The following is a 23,564-nucleotide window of genomic DNA, read 5'->3' as shown; positions in this document are numbered from 1 at the left end:
AAAGAGGAAAATTATATCTAAGCATAGGAGGATTTTTCTGATTATAGGTAAAGCATACGTGACAAGCCTTCATATATTAAAAGGAAAATCCCACAAACATTATGACATCATTTATCCGTTTGGTTTGTATTATATTTTGTTTTAAATGAACGCGTCTAAATTAGGGTATCACCATGCGTTAGCTGGAACCCAGACATCGGAGAATGAGTGAAATAAAGAGTTCAGTTACACTATGTTATAGTCTGAAGCCCATTGTCTCTTTCGCTTTCCAGAAAATATGATAAATCTATCGTTTGCAAATGGAAGGAGATCACAAAGAGAATGGCAAACTCTTGAAAGCAACGGAGCTGTTTCCCATCTCCTCACTTCGCTGAAAACTAAGGATAGAATCAGACAAAACAAGTTGCATGTTAAGATACAATAACTTTAAATAGAATAGAAACAGCTGCAAATCAACCTCCCATAGCTTGTCAATGAAAGACTTGAGCGTCGCTCGAGGCACGCCACCTGGAGGTCATATGGTGACAATGATCGAGTTGTGACTCTACCTGCGGTGCCCATCATCCACCCGGTCCTCAATATCAATCACATTGTCATTACAGTATCTGAGCAGTCGGCAGTACCAACGCTGTCGGTATGGCCTACGTGATATTGTGATTCAAACGGGAACTGGGGAGGTCCAAGGACAAACCCCTGGGGGCTTGGACTATTCAAGGTCAGGGTCAGGGATGGTCATTCAGGTACGCGGAATATCCGCCAAAATTTGAGACGCAAATAATCAATTCAATTCAATTCAATTCAGTTCAATTATTTTCATTCTCATTCTTCTTCAAACAAAACATAACACAAAGTAAATCAGAAATTCTATCATAAGCTTACGTAAACTGGAAGGTACGAAAAATAAACGATAGTCAACAAACTAATAAAGCTATGCGTATATAACGGAAAATACTAAGTTGTGTTTAGAGGGGAAAGAGAGAACTGAGAGGTTCACTTAAAAGCAATACTTGTAGATTGTGGACCACTCAAGAATTTCTTCAAAAATACTTACTGTAATTGCAAGTACATAACACAAAAATAATCAAGACAGAATCGAACAAACAACAGAGACATGACTAAACTTAGGGGGATACGATTGAAAGGAATATTATGGCAAAAACAAAATTAAAGGCAGAAAGGAAAGAAAGAAAGAAAGAAAGAGACAGAATGCCTACACGCTGAACAAGAGAAACGGAAGAGGGGATTGAAGAGGTACTTAATTCGGACAGCTGGTGACTGCACGAAGCTGTGCAAAAATTATGCAAATAAGATGCCATATTTCATTGCTTAATAATCCTGCATACAATGTACGTAGTAATTCTCCCCTTTACTCCCCGTTACTACTGTTACTATAATTAGTACAATGTACTACCGGCATACTATTGTTTCTTCTACTCTTTCTTCTACCACCATTGCTATCACTACTAAACTGCTGATAAAGATGTTAGTACATGCACTTAACTGCACTTTTCTATCCTGCTGCTGTAACTATTACTCTCACTGCTTCTTATAGCTACTTGCTACCAAATATATCACATCAACAACTATTATTACTACTATATTCTACTACTACTATTGCACTGCTGCTGCTACTACTACTTCTCCTACTACTACTCCTACTCTATACTACTATACTACATCTACTACTACTACTACTACTCCACATACTACTACTACTGCTGCTACTACTACATCTACAACAACAACAACTACTATTACTACTACTACTACTACTAATACTACTAATACTGCATGCTAATGTACTTCTATTATTACGACTTTTTGGGATGTAGTTATCACTAGAAACAAGAGAAGCCTGTATTACACCTTGATCATGAATGATGAGAAACTTAATTACAAATGAAAAAGTTCTGCTGGTTGCTCATTTCATTGCATTTCTCTTCATTTCATTGAATTTCATTTATTAGGTTTCCACCCACATCATACAGTGTTGTGTTTACAACATCCATCAATGATAATGTAAAGTAACACAAAAATTACAAATTATAAGTTCGGTATATAGGCGTAAAAATAGCATTTACACAGCACAAAATCAACTGAAATTGATTCTGCTCATGCCATCACAAATAAAAAAAAAAAATGACAAAATCAACCTTGTCCGACATTAAAGGGAAATATGCACCACATTATTCTGAGCGTGTGCGATATTACTGTCATCAGACGCGAGCGTTATCCATTGTCATCTGAAACATATTTATCACGATGATATTAAAATCTGATACATAATCTAATACACATTTGAACATCGCTGCGCCAAATATACATGCAGTCGTGAATGATTTTCAGGCCTGCCTCATTTCAGTGAACGGCTCAACTAGTGGAATTTCGTCGCAGCGATCGAGAGAGCTTCTTGCGTGGATAAGGCAATACACACCTCCGTATCTTCACGCAAGTCATCACTATTTATTTTCATAAACACAGGATCAAATTTTTGACTTAGCGATTGTGGGACTTCACGCAGATCATGTCTAAGGAACTACTTTTCAACGTGCTTCTGCTGATGTACCTGCTAAAGCACACAGGTAGGCTGCTATTTTTATTTACCTTTATTTATTGATAACAAGCTAACAAAATTCAAAGATTTGTCTATATTTCAGATAGGACAAGTATAACAGACATTATGATAACTCCCTCCTATTTACTTGTTATTTTATGCACATATCAAGTATCCAAGAAAACGACCAGACTTTATCTTTGCTGAGAACCGTAATACTTCAGCAGACATTTATCTTCGAAGAGACAGGAACTCCCTTTTAATGTGGACATCAAAATTGTATTTACATTGAATTCGTTAAAGAATAGATTAAAGATGTTCCTTTGGAAATCTTATGCTGCAACAGAAAGAAATTATTTTCTTTATCTTAATATAGTTGTGTCTTGTAAGCACGGCATAATTGTTTTTTCTACTTAAAATGCGTCTACTCAAAATGCGTCCCCTTATATCATGTCTGAACGTAATCTAAATAGACTTAGGAAGGGATTTGGATCTGTTGACTGGTCTCCTGTCTACAACTCAGGAAATGTTAACTCATCGTTTGAGGTTTTATGAACATTCTGATAGAAACTTGTGATAATTACATACCTTTGGTAAAACGATCTAAATCCAATTATAAGAAAATACCAAGACAGCCATGAATCACGAAGTCCCTTCTCATGTCTATTAATAGGAAAAACATATTATTTTGTAGATACCGTCAATCCCCAAATGCTTATATTAAATCTCGTTATGTTCGTTATCAAAATACGTTGACCTTTGTGTTACGTTTAGCTACGCAACATTTTTTTTTTTTTCCGTCAGTTCGATAGATGTAAATCTGATATAAAGAGTAAGTGGAAGGTGATCAACACAGCTTTAAAATCCAACACTGAGACGAATTCCGTAAATTGTATTCCCAAAGAGGGTCGCCTGATAGACAATCCAGGGGTGATGGCAGATGTATTTCATGATTTTTTCATCAACTTCGGGCCAGACCTTGCCAAGAAAATACCTTGTTCTGGGACACCTTTTCATTCGTTTCTAAGGTATAGGAAATCACTGACTTTGTTTTTGGTGGGTTTTTTTTTTTTTCATTGTCGAAGAAGAAATTAAAGAAATTTCTGGGAAATTAAATAACAAGAAAAGTACAGGTGATAACGGAATTTCAGTTTTCTTTCTAAAAACCATAATAAATGAAATATTCACTCCCCTTTCATATTATTTTTAATCAATCTTTGTCAACTGGAAAAGTTCCCGAAAAGATAAAAATTGCTAGAGTCGTTCCCATATTCAAAAACGGTGCGAAAGAATCTGTTAGCAGTTACGGTCCGATATCTCTTTTAACTTCAATTTTACAAAATTTTCGAAAAGCTTGTCCACAATCGAACTCTTAGGTTTCTTATCAGTTGCAATATTCTTTCAAAATTTCAGTTTGGATTCAGAAAACAACATACCACAGCTTTCATCGATAAACTGGCACATGCTTTAGACGACGCTTCCCATACTATCGGTGTTTTTCCTCGATTTTTAGAAAGCGTTTGATACGATTGGCCATGATATTTTGCTTTATAGGTTAAGCCACTACGGCATTCGCACGGTAAAAACTTTTTGCATTTTGATGTTGTAAATGGTGCAATTTGATGCATGTTTTTGTGCGTTTTATCGACGTGAAACAGTCCCACTTGTTTAAGATCGCAGTATATTTTGATGTAGATTATTATTGAACAATTTGCCTATAAAATGGTATAATTTAAATACACTTCTTGTATTAATTCTTTTCACTGAATATCATGAACAAGACTGAACCCGAGCGAGCGGAGCGAGCGACGGGGGAGGGGAGGGTGTGGGAGGGGGTGTCCCCCCTCCCACGGTGAGAACTTTTTGCATTTTGATGTTGCAAATGGTGCAATTTGATGCATGTTTTTGCGTGTTTTAACGAGTTGAAACAGTCCCACTTGTTTAAGGATGCAGTATATTTTAGTGTAGATTATTATTGAACAATTTGCCAATAAAATGGTATAATTTAAATACACTTCTTGTATTAATTCTTTTCACTGAATATCATGAACGAGACTGAACCCGAGCGAGCGGAGCGAGCGAGGGGGAGGGGAGGGTGTGGGAGGGGGGTGTCCCCCCTCCCAAGGTGAGAACTTTTTGCATTTTGATGTTGCAAATGGTGCAATTTGATGCATGTTTTTGTGTGTTTTAACGAGTTGAAACAGTCCCACTTGTTTAAGGTTGCAGTATTATTTTAGTGTAGATTATTGAACAATTTGCCTATGAAATGGTGTCATTTAGATAATCTTCTTGTATCAATTCTTACACTGAATATCATGAACGCTGTCTGTTCAGCAATCAAACAGAAAAAGCATGAAGACGAGGGTGTAGATAGGGGCATATCCCCTCCCACACGAAGGTGATTTTGCATTTTCAGATCTGAAATTCAGTGATCTGGTGCAAATTTTTGGTGCAATACTTTTTCACCGAAGTGTTAAAATCACGGAATTCAGCTCTTACTCCGAATGTGCATCATCTGTGTGTATGTGCATGTACAAAGTCTAGTGAGGTAGAGCTTAGGGAAAGGGGGATTCCCCCTCCCGCTCGTAAAGCTTTTGCGTTTTTAGAATTGAAATAAAGCGATCTGGAGCACACTTTTCTGTGGAAAATTCGGAAATTGTCATTCCCAAAAATGTACTAAGTCTATAGTGGGTAACAATTAAGCAATGGAAGGGTGGCATGATACCTCTCCCATATTCAAGGGAGCCTTTTTTTTCAGTTTTAAGCTTTTAGAACTGAAATTCAACAAGCTGGCGCTCACTTTTGTTGGAATATCTGGAAATTTGTCAATCAGAAGAGAAGTGTAGCAAGTCTATATGGAAAGAGATTCTGTATAATTTTCTGATTGCAGTTAAACGTTTTGGTGCACACATTTTGTGTCATATTTGGAAAACTATTTATGTTCAAAGTGTAGCCACAGTCTACTTCTATGCATGGGGGAGGGGGGGGGGGAGGGGCGGGCGAGCAGGGAGAAGGCGTGGGCGAGTGTTATCTCCACCCTTCCCGTACGATGGAGCTTTTGCCTTTTTAAGGTTGAAATTGAGATATCTCGTATACGCATATTTGATGAAATATTTAGGAAATCATAAAAAAAAATGATGGGGGGGGGGGGGGAACTGAGAGAGGAAAGGGTCGATTAAAAGGGGAAATTCCCCTTGTACATGAGGGAACTTTGAGTTTTCGGAATATAAGTGATAAGTCTTGTGCACTCAGAATTATTCATAATTTTCTGTAAATCTAAAAAGTTTACTAAGCTAGGGAAAGAGGCAGAGAGGGGAGGGTTTGGGAGGGGGAGAGATTTTGCATATTTTGAATTGAAATTCAACGATCTGGTGCACACTTTGAGTGAAATATTCAAAAAATATGATCTCATTTGATGAAAGGTTGCAAAGGAGACCCGCTTCATGTGCATGCATACAGTATAGGGGGGGGGGGGGGGGCGACCGCCCCCATCGCCCCCCCCCCCCCCCCAGTGCTCCGGGTAATAAAAATTGTTCTTCGTAAGTCGCACGCAAGGCTTGCCCGGAAAGGTGTGACACGACCTTAAGAAAACTATTGTGTATGCAGGGCCGAAATACTGGAATGACATCCCCCAGAACTCATAGGTTGTTTGCAACTTCTAGTATTATATCATCCTTCAAATGGAAATTAAGACAGCACTTACTGAATAACTGCATCCGTCAATTAATTTCATCGATTTTTTTTTTCTGTATTGTTCAGGACTATCCCACTGTACTGTATATGAACAGTGGCGGATCCAGAGGGGGGCGCAACCGGCGCACGCCCCCCCTTTATTTTTCGTTAAAAACAAAAGAAATAAAAAGAAAAAATGAAATGAAACCCGGAAGTGGCACCAGAAATAATTAGTCACGCCCCCCCCCCCTTTACAGAATTCCTGGATCCGCCCCTGTATGAATGGTTGTTGTCATGTTAAATCAAACTTGAACCCAGCTATTTGCGCTCTCAATTTCTGCCACAGTGTTCAGAATTCTTCCTTCTTTAAAGACATTTGGGCGCGGTAACAGCTGATATTTTTATTTTCACTGCACTACAACTGGTTGTTGGTTGTCTTGTTTTTGTTGTTGTTGTTGTTTTTTTTTTTCTGGACTGGATTTGCAGGTGCATGTGTTCTATTCTCTATACTTCCTCGTCTCTTCTGAAGATACGAAATGCATGATTTTCTAAAACTGTTTAAACTGTATATACCGTTGTCATAATACATTGATCCTCATTTTCTATTACTACTAAAATGATAATGACTCATCCGCTTACAACATGTGGCTTATGCGACCCCCAGACCTGCATGAGAGAAGAATTTGCAATATCACTGTACATTTGTATTTTTTGTATTTTTTTCTCTATATTTCGGTCATCTGTTGTACCCGTACTCCTCATCTTAATCTATAGCTCGAATTTGATTGGGACCTACCCTCCACAAGCTTGCTTTTTAGTAGGTTCCTTCATATTTCTTTAGCATTCTTTCGTATATTCCAACTTTTATCGATCGACCGGTATGTGTGATATGTTTACAGTATTCTATGTATGTCTCCTAGCTGGACATCATGTATTATTCAATTTTGTTACATTTGATGTATTATTTTATTATTCATTGAGAAATATGAAAATAAATGAAATGTATTATAAGGCACACCAGATCACATTTTCTACTGCCCATACACTATATACTGCTTATACAGTAGGAGGGGGTAATTATGATAATTTCCATTGCAATCAGGTTATTTCCCTGTATAAAACCACTTTCGAATTCTTTCTCTTCGTTGTACTGTCCTCTTCTGAATAATCGTCCTTTTTCTGGGCTTTGACCATGTATTTATTTTGGCTTTGACCTATGCCTTCATTTACAGATCTGTTGTCTACCACGTATGTAGACCCTTTGTTTACAATTTTGCATTATGGTATTTGATACCTAGCCTGAAAATCTGGATATTTAGGACTACTTCGTGATCAAGAAATATGACGCAATGGTATTAGGTCTGATATATCATTAGGGGGGGGGGGGGGAAACACACAAAAAGTTGCCCGATGTCACATGCCATATTTGCTCTTCCTCTTGCGTCGGTGTTACAAAGGCCATGTCACAGCAGCAATTGCTGTAAAAGCAAGCAGAGAGCACTCACTATTAACAGAAGAGAAAAGACCCCGAACTGTTGAGCATGAAACCCTGCCTCGGGCATGCAACCTGCCGGAGCCGGCGGGCTGTCAGATGTTCTCGAACCGTGTATTCGGGCAGGGAGTCTATAGTCTCTGATCGAGCAGAGGGCACACCCGGGACTCCCGTCGCCCTTCTATTCTCTGCATTTGGAGTGCCCACTAAACGATTCCGCTTTCTTGTTGTGTTATGTTATGTTTTGTTTTGTTTTGAGTTTGTTTGATTGATGTTTGTTTATTTTATTCTTTATTTTTTCAGTTTTATCATTTTTTCTTTGCTCCTATACCAAATCAATCAATCTGAATGAATTTCTTAAGAATCCATGTTTTGCAAATATGCACCATTGCATCTTCAACGAAGTGCTACAAAAAAAGAAAGAAAAAGAAATCGAAAGCAGGCTCCCTCCCCCCCCCAAAAAAAAAAAGGGCTACTAAAGACAGGGATATAAAGTGAGCTGCTTTCCATTGCTTTTAGTCCTTATTCAGCAAACATTTATTATCTCCAGCTGAATGAATTCTGATAAATATATAGTTATTTTTTTTTTCTCTGTAAAATTGTGCAAGAATATGAGAGGATAGTAAGCAAATAATCAACGTTGGTGAAGGTGATGGGACAAACTTCCACTTCCGAGGCGATCTGGATGTAGACATCTTTCCGAAGCGCAGCTGAGGAAAGATAGCGTACACATTCATATCACCGAGGAAGTGATAGATTGTCTCATTGCCTGAAACTAAAAGTTGATTATTTGATTTATATTCCACATCTAGGGTCCTAGATATTCCCGTTTTATTCCACATCTGAAACCGTTATAGCTGTCTTTAGGTATCATCAGGGCTTAGGCTACTAAAGGGCTTTTTACACTTGTAAATTTTTGCTTAGTCCCGTACCAACGGTGGGGCTAAGGGGGGGGGGGGGGGGCTTAGCCCCACCGTTGGTACGGACTATCCTTAACCCACTTTCTGTTTACACTCGTTTTTGCCAAAGTGGGCTATATAGCCCCACCGATAATCCCGTACTATCTGGCCCTGCAAAATAGCAGGGTTAGCACCGCAATTGCGGTGCCAAACAAGTGAGTGTAAACAGAACGAAAAAATAATCCTGGTCTAAGCGACGGAGACGAAGTCCGACCCTCACTGACCAATCAGAAACGAGGTAATCAAGTGCTGCCAGTGCGTGCGTGTACGTGTACAGTACACAGCGTAATCATGAATATTCATGTGGTTTGGAAAGTACCGGACTAAGAAATGCGAGTGTAAAAAGGTCAATTTTCTCCTTAGCCCCGGACAAGAGCTTAGTACGGGACTAATTGGCGAGTGTAAAAAGCTGAAAAAATTGGTACGGGACTAACGATAGTCCTGGGTCAGAGAAAGTACGGGGTTAAGAAACACAAGTGTTAAAAGGGCTGTAGTTTACTTTAAACGTACGATGCGCGTAGATGACAAAACAACGAATTTGCTCCGCGCCCCGTGCGTGGCAGCGAAATAAAAGTGCGTTGCACTGTGGTCTATGATAGACCACAGTGCAAAGCACTTTTATTTCGCGCGAACTCAAAATCGTAAGTTATATCACGCGTTAGGACTGTGTGGACTAAGAGATCAGCGAAACAAAATGACTATCATCAAGAGTGTAACGAAATTTTCTTCTCGGTTGACGTGATGGGTAAAACTAAGCTTTATAACGTGATCAGCTCTTGGCCAATCCTTTAGCAAGCTTCTTAGTATGTGGAATATAATGTCATATAAAACATTCAATGAATGCTAGAAAATTGAATAATAGTGATGGTATCGGGCGGAAAACAATTCTTTGCAGGAAGTGAGTTGCAGGCTGTAGTGATCACATGATAGATGCAAGGTCATGTGACCAGTTACTCGCCCGCTCCGAAAGTCGGTGCCTCGACTGTCCTTTAACAGTGATTAAGGCCAAAAAAAAAAAAAAAATGGTTTGTTTGCCCTTCGCGACCGACCTAAAATCACGGAAATTTCGGGTCGCGTTTTTTTTTTTTTTTTTTTTTTTTTTTTTTCTCTTTCAAGTTTATTTTTTTTCCACAAATTTCATCTTCTACAAATTTGGGAATGGTTTTAAACCCAAAATTATCCATTTTAAGCTGGAGAAAGAATAAAAAAAGCCTAAAAATGTTTTTTTTTTTTTTTTTTTTTCATCTCATCGACCCGTCGTAATTGTGTTTGGGCCGCGCGGGTCCACAGGCTACGTTTTATAGCATGCATTGCATGCTACAATGTAGCTACCTTTTTGGCTCACATGCGTGCACGCGCACGAAATCCAATCAACGCTTGTATTATGCACTTAGTACAGGGCTGCACACTGGCGACCAGTTATTCGCGCTAGCTTGCGCATTGGCGCTGCTCACGCACTGCCATGCCATGCAATACATGCAAAGCATGTACAGTGTAACTGCTTTTCGTTTGCTTGCGATCGGTCATGCCAGACAAGAAGCATTGCACGCATTTCTGGGTCATTCAAAGAGGTTCTATAGAACCTCTTTGGGGTCATTTTACTCACGATCCGATCCCGGCTTCGCAGCAGCGTGGCAGTTGACATGTTAGAACTAATTTACTTGTGTCGATTTTTAGAAAAGTAAAAACATATTCGATATTCAGCGATACAGTAAATGGATCTGATTGCGTTCAGTTTCATTTTACACAGTCATTTCACAAAATATTTTAATGAATATTTTCATTCGTTCAGAATGATCTCACAATGAAGATAGGCGCAAAAAGGATCACGAAATCGGCCCTTCCGTGTACTTTTTAAGAACGCATGCACAAAATGTGAAGAGATAATTCTAGGGAGAAAAAAAAATCATGAAATCATCGCAGTCCCGCTTACATATTTGTGGTAGAAATCGTCCCAAAAAGGATCATGAATTTGGCCGGCCGCGTCGTACACCTTTCAAAAGCTCATGTACGAAATGCGAAGAGATTATAGAGGAGAAAAAAAAATAAAGGACACATAATACGGTACGTGCATCATAAAAGATTACAGCCGAATAAGAATTCATGAAATCAACGCAATCCCGTTGAAATTTGAGGAAATAATAGGCGCAAAAAGGATCTTGAATTCAGTCCTGCATGCCGTGTTGGTTTTAAAACGCATGCACAAATGGGACGAGATTATCGGGAGAAAAATAAAAAACACATTTTTACCCTTCTGGTGCGTGCATTACAAAAGAATACATCCGAAGTAATTAATGAAATCGCCACAAACCCGCTGATATTTGAGGTAGAAATAGGCGCAAAAAGGAACGTGAATTCGGCCGTGTCGTATACCTTTTAAGAACGCATGTACGAAATGGGAAGAGATTAGCGGGAGAAAAATAAAGGACACATTTTCATCCCCTTTTGGCGCTTGCATAGATTACAGCCGAGTAGTAAATTCATGAAAATTTCGCAATCCCGTTGAAATTTGAGTAAACAATAAAAGGCGCAAAAAGAATCTCGAATTCGGCCCTGCATGCAGTGTAAGTTTTGAAAACGCATGCACAAATGCGAAGAGATTATCGGGAGAAAAATAATGAACGCATTTTCAACCCTTCTGGTGCATGTATCACAAAAGAATGCAGCCGAAATAATTAACGAAATATCGCAATCCCGCTGATATTTGATGTAGAAATAGGCGCTAAAAGGATCGTAAATTCGGCCGTGTCGTATACGCAAGTACGAAATGCGAAGAGATTATAGGGAGAAAAATACAGGACACATTTTCAACCCCTTTTGGCCCGTGCATCATAAAGATTACAGCCGAATAATAATTCATAAAATCATCGCAATCCCGTTGAAGTTTGAGGAAACAATAGGCGCAAAAAGAATCATGATTTTTGGCCGTGTCGTATATCTTTTAAAAACGCATTTACGGAATGCGAAGAGATTATGGGGAGAAAAATAAAGAACGCATTTTTAACCATTCTAGCTGGTGCGTGCATCACAAAAGATTACATCCGAAGTAATTTAGGAAATCGTCACAATCCCGCTGACATTTTGAGGTAGAAATAGGCGCAAAAAAGTATCATGAATTCGGCCGTGTGGTACATCTTTTAAGAACGCACTTACGAAATTCGAAGAGTTTATCGGGAAAAAATAAAGGACGCATTTTCAACCCCTTTTGACGCGTGCATCGTAAAATATTACAGGCGAAGTAATTTATGAAATCGTCACAATCCCGCTAATATTTGAGGTGGAAATGGGCGCAAAAAGGATTGCGAATTCGGCCCTGCATGTCGTGTACCTTTCAAGAACGCATGCACAAATGCGAAGAGATTATCGGGAGAAAAATAAAGAACCCCTTGTATCGCGTGCATCAGAAAATATCACAGCTAAAATAATTCATTAAATCATCGCAATCCAACTGACCACCAAGAGCAGGTAACGCAGCAAGTTCGTGCGCTGATGTTTAGAAAAAGTCACAAACGCATTTGATACAATCTGATTTTGTTCATTATCATTTTACACTAATTCACAAACAAACATTCTAATTTTTTCCTGTGCAATAAATAACGCAAGTTTTAAAAAAAACATTAATCTGTAAAATGTACATGGGGGGGGGGGTACATCCATAAAAAGCAAGAAAATAAGTTTGCAAGTCATTTAATGTTTTTTATGTTGTCGTTGTTGACCGGTAAATTTTCTGTTCGGACCTGTAAAAAATGGTAAAACGGGGCATTTACCGGTAACGTTATAAGTGTTTGTCAGTGAGTGTTTCTGCCTCGCGTACCGGGCCCTGGCAAGACGTAAATTTGAATGAATCTCTTGGAGTTTTGAGTGCATTGACATGGAAAAAAGGGTACCCTGTATTTAAAAAAAAAAAAAAAAAAACGACCTACCGACCCTCTTGGGGTTTGACAATTAAGGGCAAACAAACAATTTTTTTTTTGGCCTAATAGTCCGACAAAGAAATATTCTAGCGTTTGTTCTCTCCTCTCTCTCTCTCTCTCTCTCTCTCCATCTTTGTATGGCTTGATAAACTCTGACACGCTTTCTGTAATGTTGGACATGCATCATTTCAATTTGCCGCGTTGGATTGTTCTATAGTATTTGAGAAGCTAGCTTTATAGTATCAGAGTGCCGGTAATGTCCACATGAAGAGTTTTTCTTGAGAGAAGGGTAACTGGTAATATTATTTTTCAATTTTTGTTTATTTAGACGCAGGTTGTACTTGCCCCGATGGATGGGAAAGCATAGGCACGGGATGTTACAAGTATGGTTCCAGTTCCGCCGTGGATTATGACGGAGCCATGGCAGCCTGTAGTGCCATAGGGGGTTACCCGTGGGTGGACAACGACAAGGAGAAATCAGCAGTACTATCGTCAGGGTACGTTAGAGCCGGTAAGCAGTCCTATGAATCCATCTGGATTGGCTGTACAGACAGAGAGGTAGAAGGAACCTTCAAGTGTGAGGATGGATCGCAATTTCAAGCAGCTGACGGTATGAAGAAGTAAAAAGCATGTCTGTTTCATAGGATTTTAATACATTGATTTAGGATAGGCCAGCGCATATCGTATGATTATAATCAGTGTTACACACACAAAAAAAAAAACCCACACAAACAAAGAATGTTAGGGTTGCCTTCATAGTGTGTCTATATATCAACACATGGTTCGACAATACAAGAAAGTGTTGTTAATTAGTTATTTTACATAAAGAGTTAATATCAGTTTTATTGCATGATAAGGAAATATCTGTGGTGGTGTCAAATACAGTGATTAAATTGAATTAAATTAACATTTGCCTTTGTAATAAAAGATACTAAGTACACTAAGACTTAAGTATGATGCATTAAAAAACCAATCATTCTTTTTCTGTCTTTATATTGCGAAAATTCTACATTTTATGTGAAGTCTGTATATAGGTAAACAGCGTATCATTGTATAGCTCTGACTGCAAAATGTGCTTGCAAGGAGTTAAAGTGAACCTCAAATTTTCTGTTTGGAATTCCCTTACATTCAGATAGCATGTCAGTATTGTCATATATTACTTTCATGTTAAAGTGGAATGATGGAATGTTTTAACGTGCACTGCCCACAGGCATTTTTTTTTTCCTTTTGTGGCTACTTTTAGACATTTTTTATAACTTACGTTAGATGTTGTGCGCACATGTTCGTAAAGACTTCCCAATGATAATGATTTGCGTTTACGATGTCTTTCTTATTTATGTGATTTTTTCTTTGAAATATTCTTCGTTTGTACAGTCCAATCCTTCTTTGTCCTGCAGATATTTTACAGAACGATGATATTGATATTAAATATTGTATAGCTGATTTGTTGTTGTTGTTGTTGTGGTTGATGATGATGATGTGTTTCGAAACGCTTTGAAGTTCAAGATAGGAGTATATCAAGAAAACAATTGGAAGTGAAAAGGAATGCGTCAGTCAAGAACAAAACTGACATGGTCTTTATAAACTGCCTCGTATTTTCTGTGGTCATGAAACGGTGCAACGACAGAAGTGAAATTTCTGCAGACTTAAGTATACAGACTGCTGAAGAAACTCAAAATCCAAAACATGATCCAGGTTTCCACAAGATACATTTCGAACAGCAGAAATGGAAATATATGCAGTATAATGGAGTATATATTCATGTCTCAGGAGATGGTTATTCAAGCGACGTGTAATGGACTGCTCATTTCACTTCGATTGAGAGGAGAAATATCTCTGCATAATTAACGTATACAGTATGGGTATTACTACGCATTATGCTGCTTACGCTTGTCGCAGGTTCATTTACCATTTTTATTTCGGCTCATCGTATACGGTATCCTTATATTCAATATGCTCCATTTCCGTCGAGCTATTTTAGAGATCAAAACTGATTAAAAAAAATAAAATTGACAAAAGCACAGAAAAAATTAAGGAACTAGATGGGGAACAGGAGTCAGGGAAATTTGGAAGAGGGAGGAGAGGGATAGAGGTAATGAAACCCCATCAACTTCTCCCCTTGAAAGAAGAAACATGTATCATGATCTTCTATTTCACATTTTAGGGAAGCCCATGCAGAAAAGACCTCGGCTAGCACCATTATTTGGTGACAGGGAAGACAGGGACAATCACTTTGAGACTGATGAGAAAAATGCTAACAGTTGGGGTTGTTATGTAGACGTGTTATGGTATTGCATTTTTTAGTCTATTTAGGCCTATCGAATGAAGAAGTAACCAATGAAAAGAGATGGGATAATGAAAATATAGAGTTAAATAAGATAGATTAAAACAGAGTAAAAAATAAGTAGCACGCAAAGATATTTTGAAACATTCGAATCTGGAAGTGAATACAGATTTGTGTTTTTGTTTTCATCTTGGGTTTCCTCCGTTATATATGACTTCCCAACTTAAATCTGCTTTCATCTGTGGCTTCACATAGCTGAAGTTGATAGTTTAATTGCGTTCAAGTCTAATTTAAGTATAATTTCTTTCTCAAAGCTTTTACTTCGAGTTTAATCTTGATTAATTAATCAATAATAGACTTGTATAGAGCCTACTTTTTTAAAAGCAAATAAATGCTCCATATGTGCTTTACACTATTATTACTAAAGCATATGTGGCTAATTACATTGAAAGGAAGAATGAAAAATATAAAAAAAAATATACACTATATACACAACATAAAATACACGCACCAATATATACCACGGGACGGGGGGGGGGGGGTAAGTGCGGATCTCTCGAATTCTCTTAAAAATGCTACAAAAATTACGAAGAAAATATTACGGAAAAAAAAAAGATACATTATATTATACGTCCCTCCAATTTCTTTCTTTTTTGGGGGGGGGGTAGTGAGTGCGAGCTTCGAGAAGACATGTGATTTAGAATTCCCACTATAATGGCTAATATCAGTAATCAGAATATTTTTAAAGATGTATAACAGGCATAGACAAAGTCATACTCAGTATATTGTGAGACAGACAACAGGGGGACACAGTTTGCAACCAACAAAACAATTTTCAACTGACTGCGAAACTTGTCAACCAAAGAAGACTAATATCGGGTTTAGTTTAGAAATGCTATAGACAAAATTAATTCCATTGAGGACTAAATCACTATTTCATATGACTTGATTCTATTTGATTTGATTTGATTTATTTCTGCATTATCATTATCATGTACACTCACTATTGATAGTATACATACTTGATATACATACAAACGTTGTCTACAATGTTATATTTTAAAAAGTATAACACGCTGTGTTTTTTTTTCTTTTCTTTTGTCTTTTTTTCCCCCTAACCAGGTGCACTGGAGGGTTTTGTAAGCCAGGTCATAATATGGTCTGTCATAATCATGGTTTCGTTAGAGATAGTGAAGAAGGAAGTTTATGTACAGCATACTATTTGGAGAGCAGCATTGCTTTCATAGCTTTTTGAAAAAGAAAACATAGACTATAGGTTCTATGCTAGTTCGAATATCACACTGAAGATATCGAATCCGGTGTGTCTGAGCCATTACCGTTTTGGGGTTACACTTAAAGGAAATTTTTAGAGATGAGACCTTTATGATCGGGGATGTTTCAGGAAAGGAAAAATCTCAGTGTTAAACGATCTCTATTACAGAGAACGGATAAAACAAGTCAAATGAATATTACGAAAGCAAAATATAACAGGTATACAAGAAAGTGAAATGTAGTTAACACATGATAACGTTATCAAAACATAAGAAAAACACAAGTGTGTATGTGCGTTTGTGTGTGTGTGTGTGTGTGTGTTTCCTGTGATCTTTGTAGCTGTGATTTTAGTATGATAATTCTTTTTAGTCGTAATTCTCTCATTGACAGTTGATTGGAATAGAGGATGGAGCCAAGACACAAGTCGAAACTGCGTTACCAGGTCTCCTGTCTTCCCTTTAAATCCTCAAGATAACATTCAGTGTACGCCCTACTTAATGTTCACCTACGCTCTCTGTGAAAGTAAGTGCAGAAATGACGAGTTGTCATTGGTTCATGTAGCACACAAAAAGACTTTGCAAATAGATTCACACCTTCCTCATGAGTCCTGATACTACAAGACACACAGCAAAGTTATAGCAGTGATAGATTATGATGATACTACAATCAATGATCATAATTATTATAATGATGATAACGATCAAGTAACCATGCTTGAAAGAACAGAGTATCCCGCAGTGTCTAACACAATGTGAACACATTGTGAACACATTGTGAATTGATGATTCACAATGTGTGAAACAAAACATTACTATGTGAACTCTCTGTGAAAAGCTAAACCACAGTGTGTAATCATCTTTACACTCTTAAATTCGAGCGTTTTACACAGTTGACTATATAAGACACTGTCTTCTTTCTAGCATGGATAATGCGTACAAAAATTCACACCAACGATGTTAATTATTAATCAGATAAATGACTGATATGATTAATATTCTCAACAATAATACAATACCTGTAACGCACGTGGTGTGTTTATAGAGAGAGAAAATAATGGGGCCCTATACAGCAACCCGTAACACAGCACATGAGCCTCTGGCATCACGTTGGGAAAAGGATTAGGGTTTTTGCTTTTATCTTTGCGTTGATTAGAAATAAGGCTCGGCTTTTTTGTTGTTATGACAATCATCCTTAAATGAGAACACAGGCTGATTTTCAGACTTTTATATTTCAACAACTAGAAATTAGTAATACTATGTACAGAGTTTCAGAATGTATAGTGATTGGTATAAGGAATAAGAATGTTTTCAAAATCTATTACAAATCACAATGAACAAGTATGATGACATGGGAGCTAGCCAGTGGCGTATCTAGGGAAAACGGCGCCCGGGGCAAACACGAAAATTGCGCCCCTAATTTCTGAAAAAGTGTTCAACCCCATGCAACCCCATCCCGGTAGGGACTTTAAACAAGGTCCACATGATGCTTTTTCAAGCACTTAAAAGGGATCTTTTGAGGGTGATTTAAATGTAATGAATTTTGATAGATTTTGGCGAGCGAGCGCAGCGAGCGAGCCGAACATTTTTGTATTTCAGCTTACAAAACATGGAATTCTTGTCATTTTTTGCTTACCAAATCTTACAATTCTAAACAAGATATAGTGACGGCCTTATAGATAACGATTTATACCAAAAAACTGAGGACTTTAAAAAATACTCTACATTAGTACGCGCGAGTGAGCTGAAATTTGTATATGTCCTCGTCATCATCACGCATTGTTCTTATCTTTTTTAATATAAATTTTGGCGAGCGAGCGCAGCGAGCGAGCCGAAAATTTTTGTATTTCAGCCTACAAAACATGGAATTCTTGTCATTTTTTGCTTATTAAATCTCACAATTATAGTGACGACCTTATAGATAACGATTTATACCAACAAAGTGAGGACTTGAAAAAATACTCTAAATTAGTACGAGCGAGTGAGCCGAAATTTGTATATTTCTGCGTCATCATTACGTTTTTTTCTTATCTTTTTTGATTTTTTATTGCGCCCCCTCCCCCGTATGTTCGAAACCGCTGGCGTCCTCTTTTGATAAAATCGGCGATCGCTTCAGAACTAATGAAATTGCAGACGCTGCTCCGTGTAACATTTTTCCTGCTAAATCTAAAATGACATGAGTGAACACAATAGACATTGTCATTTTGTCCGCTCATCGTCACGTTTTGTTCTTATCTTCTTCTCTTTTTTTATACAAATTTTGGCGAGCGAGCCGAAAATTTTTGTATTTCAGCTTACAAATCATGAAACTCTTGTCATTTTTTGCTTATTAAATCTTACAATTCTAATCAAGATAATAGTGACGGTTTTATAGATAACGATTTATACCAACAAACCGAGGACTTGAAAAAATAATCTAAATTAGTACGAGCGAGTGAGCCGAAATTTGTATATTTCCGCGTCATCATTTCGTTTTGTTATTATTTTGTTTGATTCGGGGGTTTTTTTGCGCCCCCCCCCCCCCGTATGTTCGAAACCGTTGGCGCCTTCTTTTGATCCAATTGGCGATCGCTTCAGAACGAAAGAAATTGCAGCCCCTGCTCCGTGAAACATTTGCCTGCTAAATATAAAATTACATGTGTGAACACAATAGACACTGTCATTTTGTCATCATCACGTTTTGTTCTTACCTTCTTTTTTATATAAATTTTGGCGAGCGAGCGCAGCGAGCGAGCCGAAAATTTTTGTATTTCAGCTCACAGAACATGGAATTTTTGTGTGAACACACTAAACATTGAGCGGTTACACACGGTCAAAAATTTGTCATTTGAATGATGATTCCAGTGAAAAATGATTCTAATGACAAATTTTTAGCACGTGTGGAAGCAAATCAGAATCACGAATGCTAATCACAATCAGGAATTCAAATTCTCGTCCGGAGGTGAATTTCAGTGAAGTTTCACTCGAATTACGGTGCGAAATTTGCGTGTGTAATGCTTGACCTCCAAAACATCTTTTGAGGGGCGGAGCTTACGTTACCTTTCAAGCACTTCCGTAGATAATACGCGCTATAGAACCTCGCTGTTTTGATTGACAAGTCACCAAGGATTACGTAACGCCTTCGCTCGAGAATTCGAATTCTAATCACAGTTTTCGAGCGAGCGTGTGTAAGGTCTGATAATTCTAAAGACGAATTGCAATCATCATTACAATGATGATTCAAGTTACGAATTTTCTCTCGTGTGTAACCGATCTTCGTCATTTTGTCCGCGTCATCATCATGTTTAGTTTTTATCTTGTTTGATTTGGTTTTCTGCCCCCCCCCCCCCCACCATTCTCCCTCCCCCCTTCCGGGCGAGTTTTTTTTTTTTTTTTCCTTCTTCTTCCTCTTTTCTTTTTTCTTCTTCTTCTTCCTTTTTTTTTTCTTCTTCTTCGTTTTTTTTCCGTTTTTTTGCGCCCCCAAGGAGTGGCGCCCGGGGCACGTGCCCCCTTTGCCCCCCCCCCCTAGATACGCCACTGGAGCTAGCTTCCCCATAGGGATGCATGAGAGGGGGCTCAAGGAAGCATAACAAAAGTAGAAGGCATGCGTAAATTCTACACAGGTGAACTTGCAAGCGGTATTGTAATGGAATAACATAACTTCATACATAATATTCTGAAATACACTGTATGTGAGCCAACTAAGTCCCTACTCATGCGTCATTTTGGTGAAGCTGTTATGTCAACATCTGTGTTCAGTGTATTTTTTTTTTTTTTTTGGGGGGGGGTTCAGAGTTTTGGTTTCGTTTCTCAAGGACCACACTTATTTGAACAAATCAAAACTTGGAGCTGTTGAAACTATGAGAATCGCGAGAACTTCCCCTTATTACATTGATATCGCGACCAAAGTCAAACGTGGCACCCGATCCGAAAGTTCTCATCAGAGGATATAGAGACATAGTAAATTGTTTGTTTGTTTGTTTGTTTGTTCGTTTAACGAGGGGGTGGGCAATGGGGACGGTCACTCCCCTAGATTTGGACCGGGGATTTGGAAGGCGGGGAAAAAATGAACAATTGCGTGTATACTGTATGAATGTGCATGAAGCGGGTCTCCCTTTCAACCTTTTATCAAGTAAAAACATTATTCTTTTTTATATTTCACTCAAAATGTGCACCAGATCGTTGAATTTCAAATCAAAAATTGCAGAATCTCTCTTGCACCTCCCTCTCTGTTCCCCTTTTCCTAGCCTTAGTACACGTTTAAGATTTATTAAAAAAAAAGAAAAAATCTGAATAATTCTGACTGTGCACAAGACTTATCATTTATATTCCGAAAACTCAAAAGTTCCCTCATGTACAAGGGGAATATCCCTTTTTAATCAACGCTTTCCTCGCTCAGTTCCCCCATATGATTTTTCTTTTAAATAATGTCCCAAATTTGCGTATACGAGATATCTCACTTTCAACTTTAAAAAGGCAAAAGCTCCCTCGTACAGGGAGGGTGGGAATAGCACTCTCCAACGCCTTCTCCCTGACCCCCACCCCCATGCATACAAGTAGATTATGGCTACACTTTGAACATAGACAGTTTTCAAAATAGGGTCTATGCCATAAAATGTGTGCACCAAAATGTTTAACTGCAATCAGAAAATACAGAATCTCCCTCGTGTAGGAGGGGGACTAGGGTTAATCCCCTCCCACATCCTCCTGTTTTGGTTTTTTTTTTTTTTTTTTTTTTTTCATTCCACAGACTTGTTACACTTCTCTGATTGACAAATTTCCGGATATTCCAACAAATGTGTGGGTCAGATTGTTGAATTTCAGTTCTAAAACTAAAAAAAAAGCTCCCTCGAATATAGGACGGGTATCTTGCCAACCTCACATTGCTTTATAGACTTAGTACACTTTGGGGAATGTCAATTTCAGAACTTTCCACAAAAAGTGTGCTTCAGATCGCTCTATTTAAATTCTAAAACCGCAAAAGCTCCGTCGAACGGGAGGGGGCATCCCCCTCCCACACCCTCCCCCTAAGCTCTACTTCATTAGACTTTGTACATACACACAGAAGTTGCACACGCGGAATAAGGGCTAAATTCCGTGATTTAGTCATACACTTCCTTGAAAAAAAAAAAAAAAAAAACATTTTTCCATTTTTATTATTAGGTGATACGCTATCAGCGTATCACCTATTGTGATTGTCAAAATCTCTCTTTATTTTTAGGTGATACGCTATCAGCGTATCACCTATTGTAATTGTCAAAATTTCTCTTTTTAGGTGATACGCTATCAGCGTATCACCTATTGTGATTGTCAAAATTTCTCTTTTTAGGTGATACGCTATCAGCGTATCACCTATTGTGATTGTCAAAATCTCTCTTTATTTCTTTTTATTCTTCTTTCTTTCTGGACAATTTTGTGTCATCAATATCTCAAGAATGACATTACGGAATAACATGACATTTTCAGGGAACATGTCTCATGACAATATCTAGCCACAATAAGGTTTTCATGACAGTAACATATCTATGACGTCATGTAGGCGCCATTTTGTGATTTTCGGACCATGTTACATGATCGATCATAACTTCATAAATAAAGGTCATTTCTGTATCATTTTCGGTGGACATTAAGTTCAGGTCACGCTCTATCTTACATTTTAATGCGAATTACCTAGGACATTATTACGTGCGCGTACGTGCGCGTCAAACTTTTAAAAGGCTCAAAACAACTTACCAATGGGAAATCTCGAAGTTTCAGACAATTTTAAGCGTTTCGCGCGTTCGCGTCCGTTCGCACATTTTCGCGCGTAGTGCGCGTAAGCAAAATCAAAATGCACATTTTTTGACAGATTTGGATTCCTGATACATTAAGTAACAATATCCATTGATTTCCGATCAATTTTGACCTATAACAAAGGAATGCGTTGGCGTCAAAGTTGAAATTTCGTGTGCGCGTCTATGTGCAAATATAGCGAAAAACATGTCTTTGTTTATTTCGCCATAGCTCTTTAAAACGTCTGGTTACCCTATGTTTTTATTGCATATTACAAAAACATATGAATTGGAAATAACGTTTCAAGTAGCAATATCTCCATGAATACATTATGACGTCATCATATCATCATCTGAAATCAAAAAAGTGGAATTAATTTTTTTAAGGGTACTGTTTCTGAGATTCATCTGCTCGTATCTCTGTTGTTTAAGCTCAATATTATCCCAAATTCAGATATGTTGTACTTTGAACATTTGCCTTTCAAGTCCATGTCATAGTTTTGAAATTTGATGACGTCATCATGCTTTAAATTGTGTTTAAAGGTAAAGACGCAAAATCGGACAAGTTTACGTGTTATGTCTATGGGAGGTGATTTTTTTAGAAACCATGCATTGACTTGACAACGTTTAAGCACCTTTATCTCAGCTGATTTTGCTTCATTTCCTCTGAAACTTAAGTATGTTGTAGCTGTGACAATAAGCTGCAGTAATCATGCATTTTATTCTTTGAAATCTCCTCATGAGGTTGACAATTTTGCAATTTAAAACTGAAAATGAGAATGGAATGCGGACCAAACGATTCCTGATTCATCTTTCACGTACATAAGTTTACGTTCCTCTAGTTTTCTCGTCGAGACGTATGGCCGAGTGGTTAAAGGCGTCGTCTTAGAAACGTGAGGTTGCACACGTACGGGTTCGATCCTCACAAGAGCACTAAAGAAAATAATAATTTTTTTTGTACTTTTTTTTTGTGCAAATCACGTTTGCATGTAAACACACCTATACGCACACACTCACACAGTATACCTTTGTTTTGCGTTGGAGACTGCATTACTTCGATTGCTGCAAAATTTTGCAGGCTGGGCTTTTCAAACTGATATAGTATATTGTAACAAAATGAAATTTGTTCATATCAATTCAGTAACACAGTGTAGTCGTGGTTACTTTGTGCTGATTTATACATGTAACAAGCTATACATTGTAAAAAGGTATTCAGTCTTCTGTATTGATGATTATTTGTCAATTAGTGGTTTTTGTGGAGTTTCAGATAGTGATAAAAAGTATGGATGATAAGTGCAGCGATAATTCCTACAGTTTATATAGTTCAAAGTTGTGTTACAGATGTTTGATACATACATTTAGCATTGTGTGTGTGTATATATACGTGTGTATACAGGTTGGCCATATGACACATTCTAGACAATTAATCTTAACTGATTAGCAAACGTGATCAGCTATGGAACTGAATATGGTACTAATGTATGATGTTAATGATTCTAATTAAACTGTTAAAAGTTTAAAGGGATAGCATAACTGTGTGTAAAAATAAGGCAATTATAAGGAAATTTTAGGGCAATTTGATAACCATGCCTATAATAATTTCATACAGGTACTAATACCTGCCTCATAGTCGTGTGAGAGATCGTCATGTCAATAGCAAACTGACAACGT

The 23,564-nt window shown here is 37.8% G+C and overlaps 1 protein-coding gene across 1 annotated transcript in view; it reads left to right on the top strand.

Annotated features, from left to right (window-relative positions):
• The window catches only part of LOC140241356 (uncharacterized), a 31,448-nt gene extending 18,233 nt beyond the window's left edge, over positions 1–13,215 (top strand). Inside the window, exon 3 of the mRNA XM_072321090.1 lies at positions 12,926–13,215. Within this exon, the coding sequence (XP_072177191.1) occupies positions 12,926–13,215 (290 nt within the window). The remainder of the gene's footprint in view (positions 1–12,925) is intronic.
• Positions 13,216–23,564: the final 10,349 nt, after the last annotated feature.

This window comes from Diadema setosum, chromosome 18 (assembly GCF_964275005.1).
Source record: "Diadema setosum chromosome 18, eeDiaSeto1, whole genome shotgun sequence".
NCBI lineage: Eukaryota > Metazoa > Echinodermata > Echinoidea > Diadematoida > Diadematidae > Diadema > Diadema setosum.
Note: the sequence above shows the minus strand (reverse complement) of the source record. Positions and strands in the feature narration are given on the sequence as shown.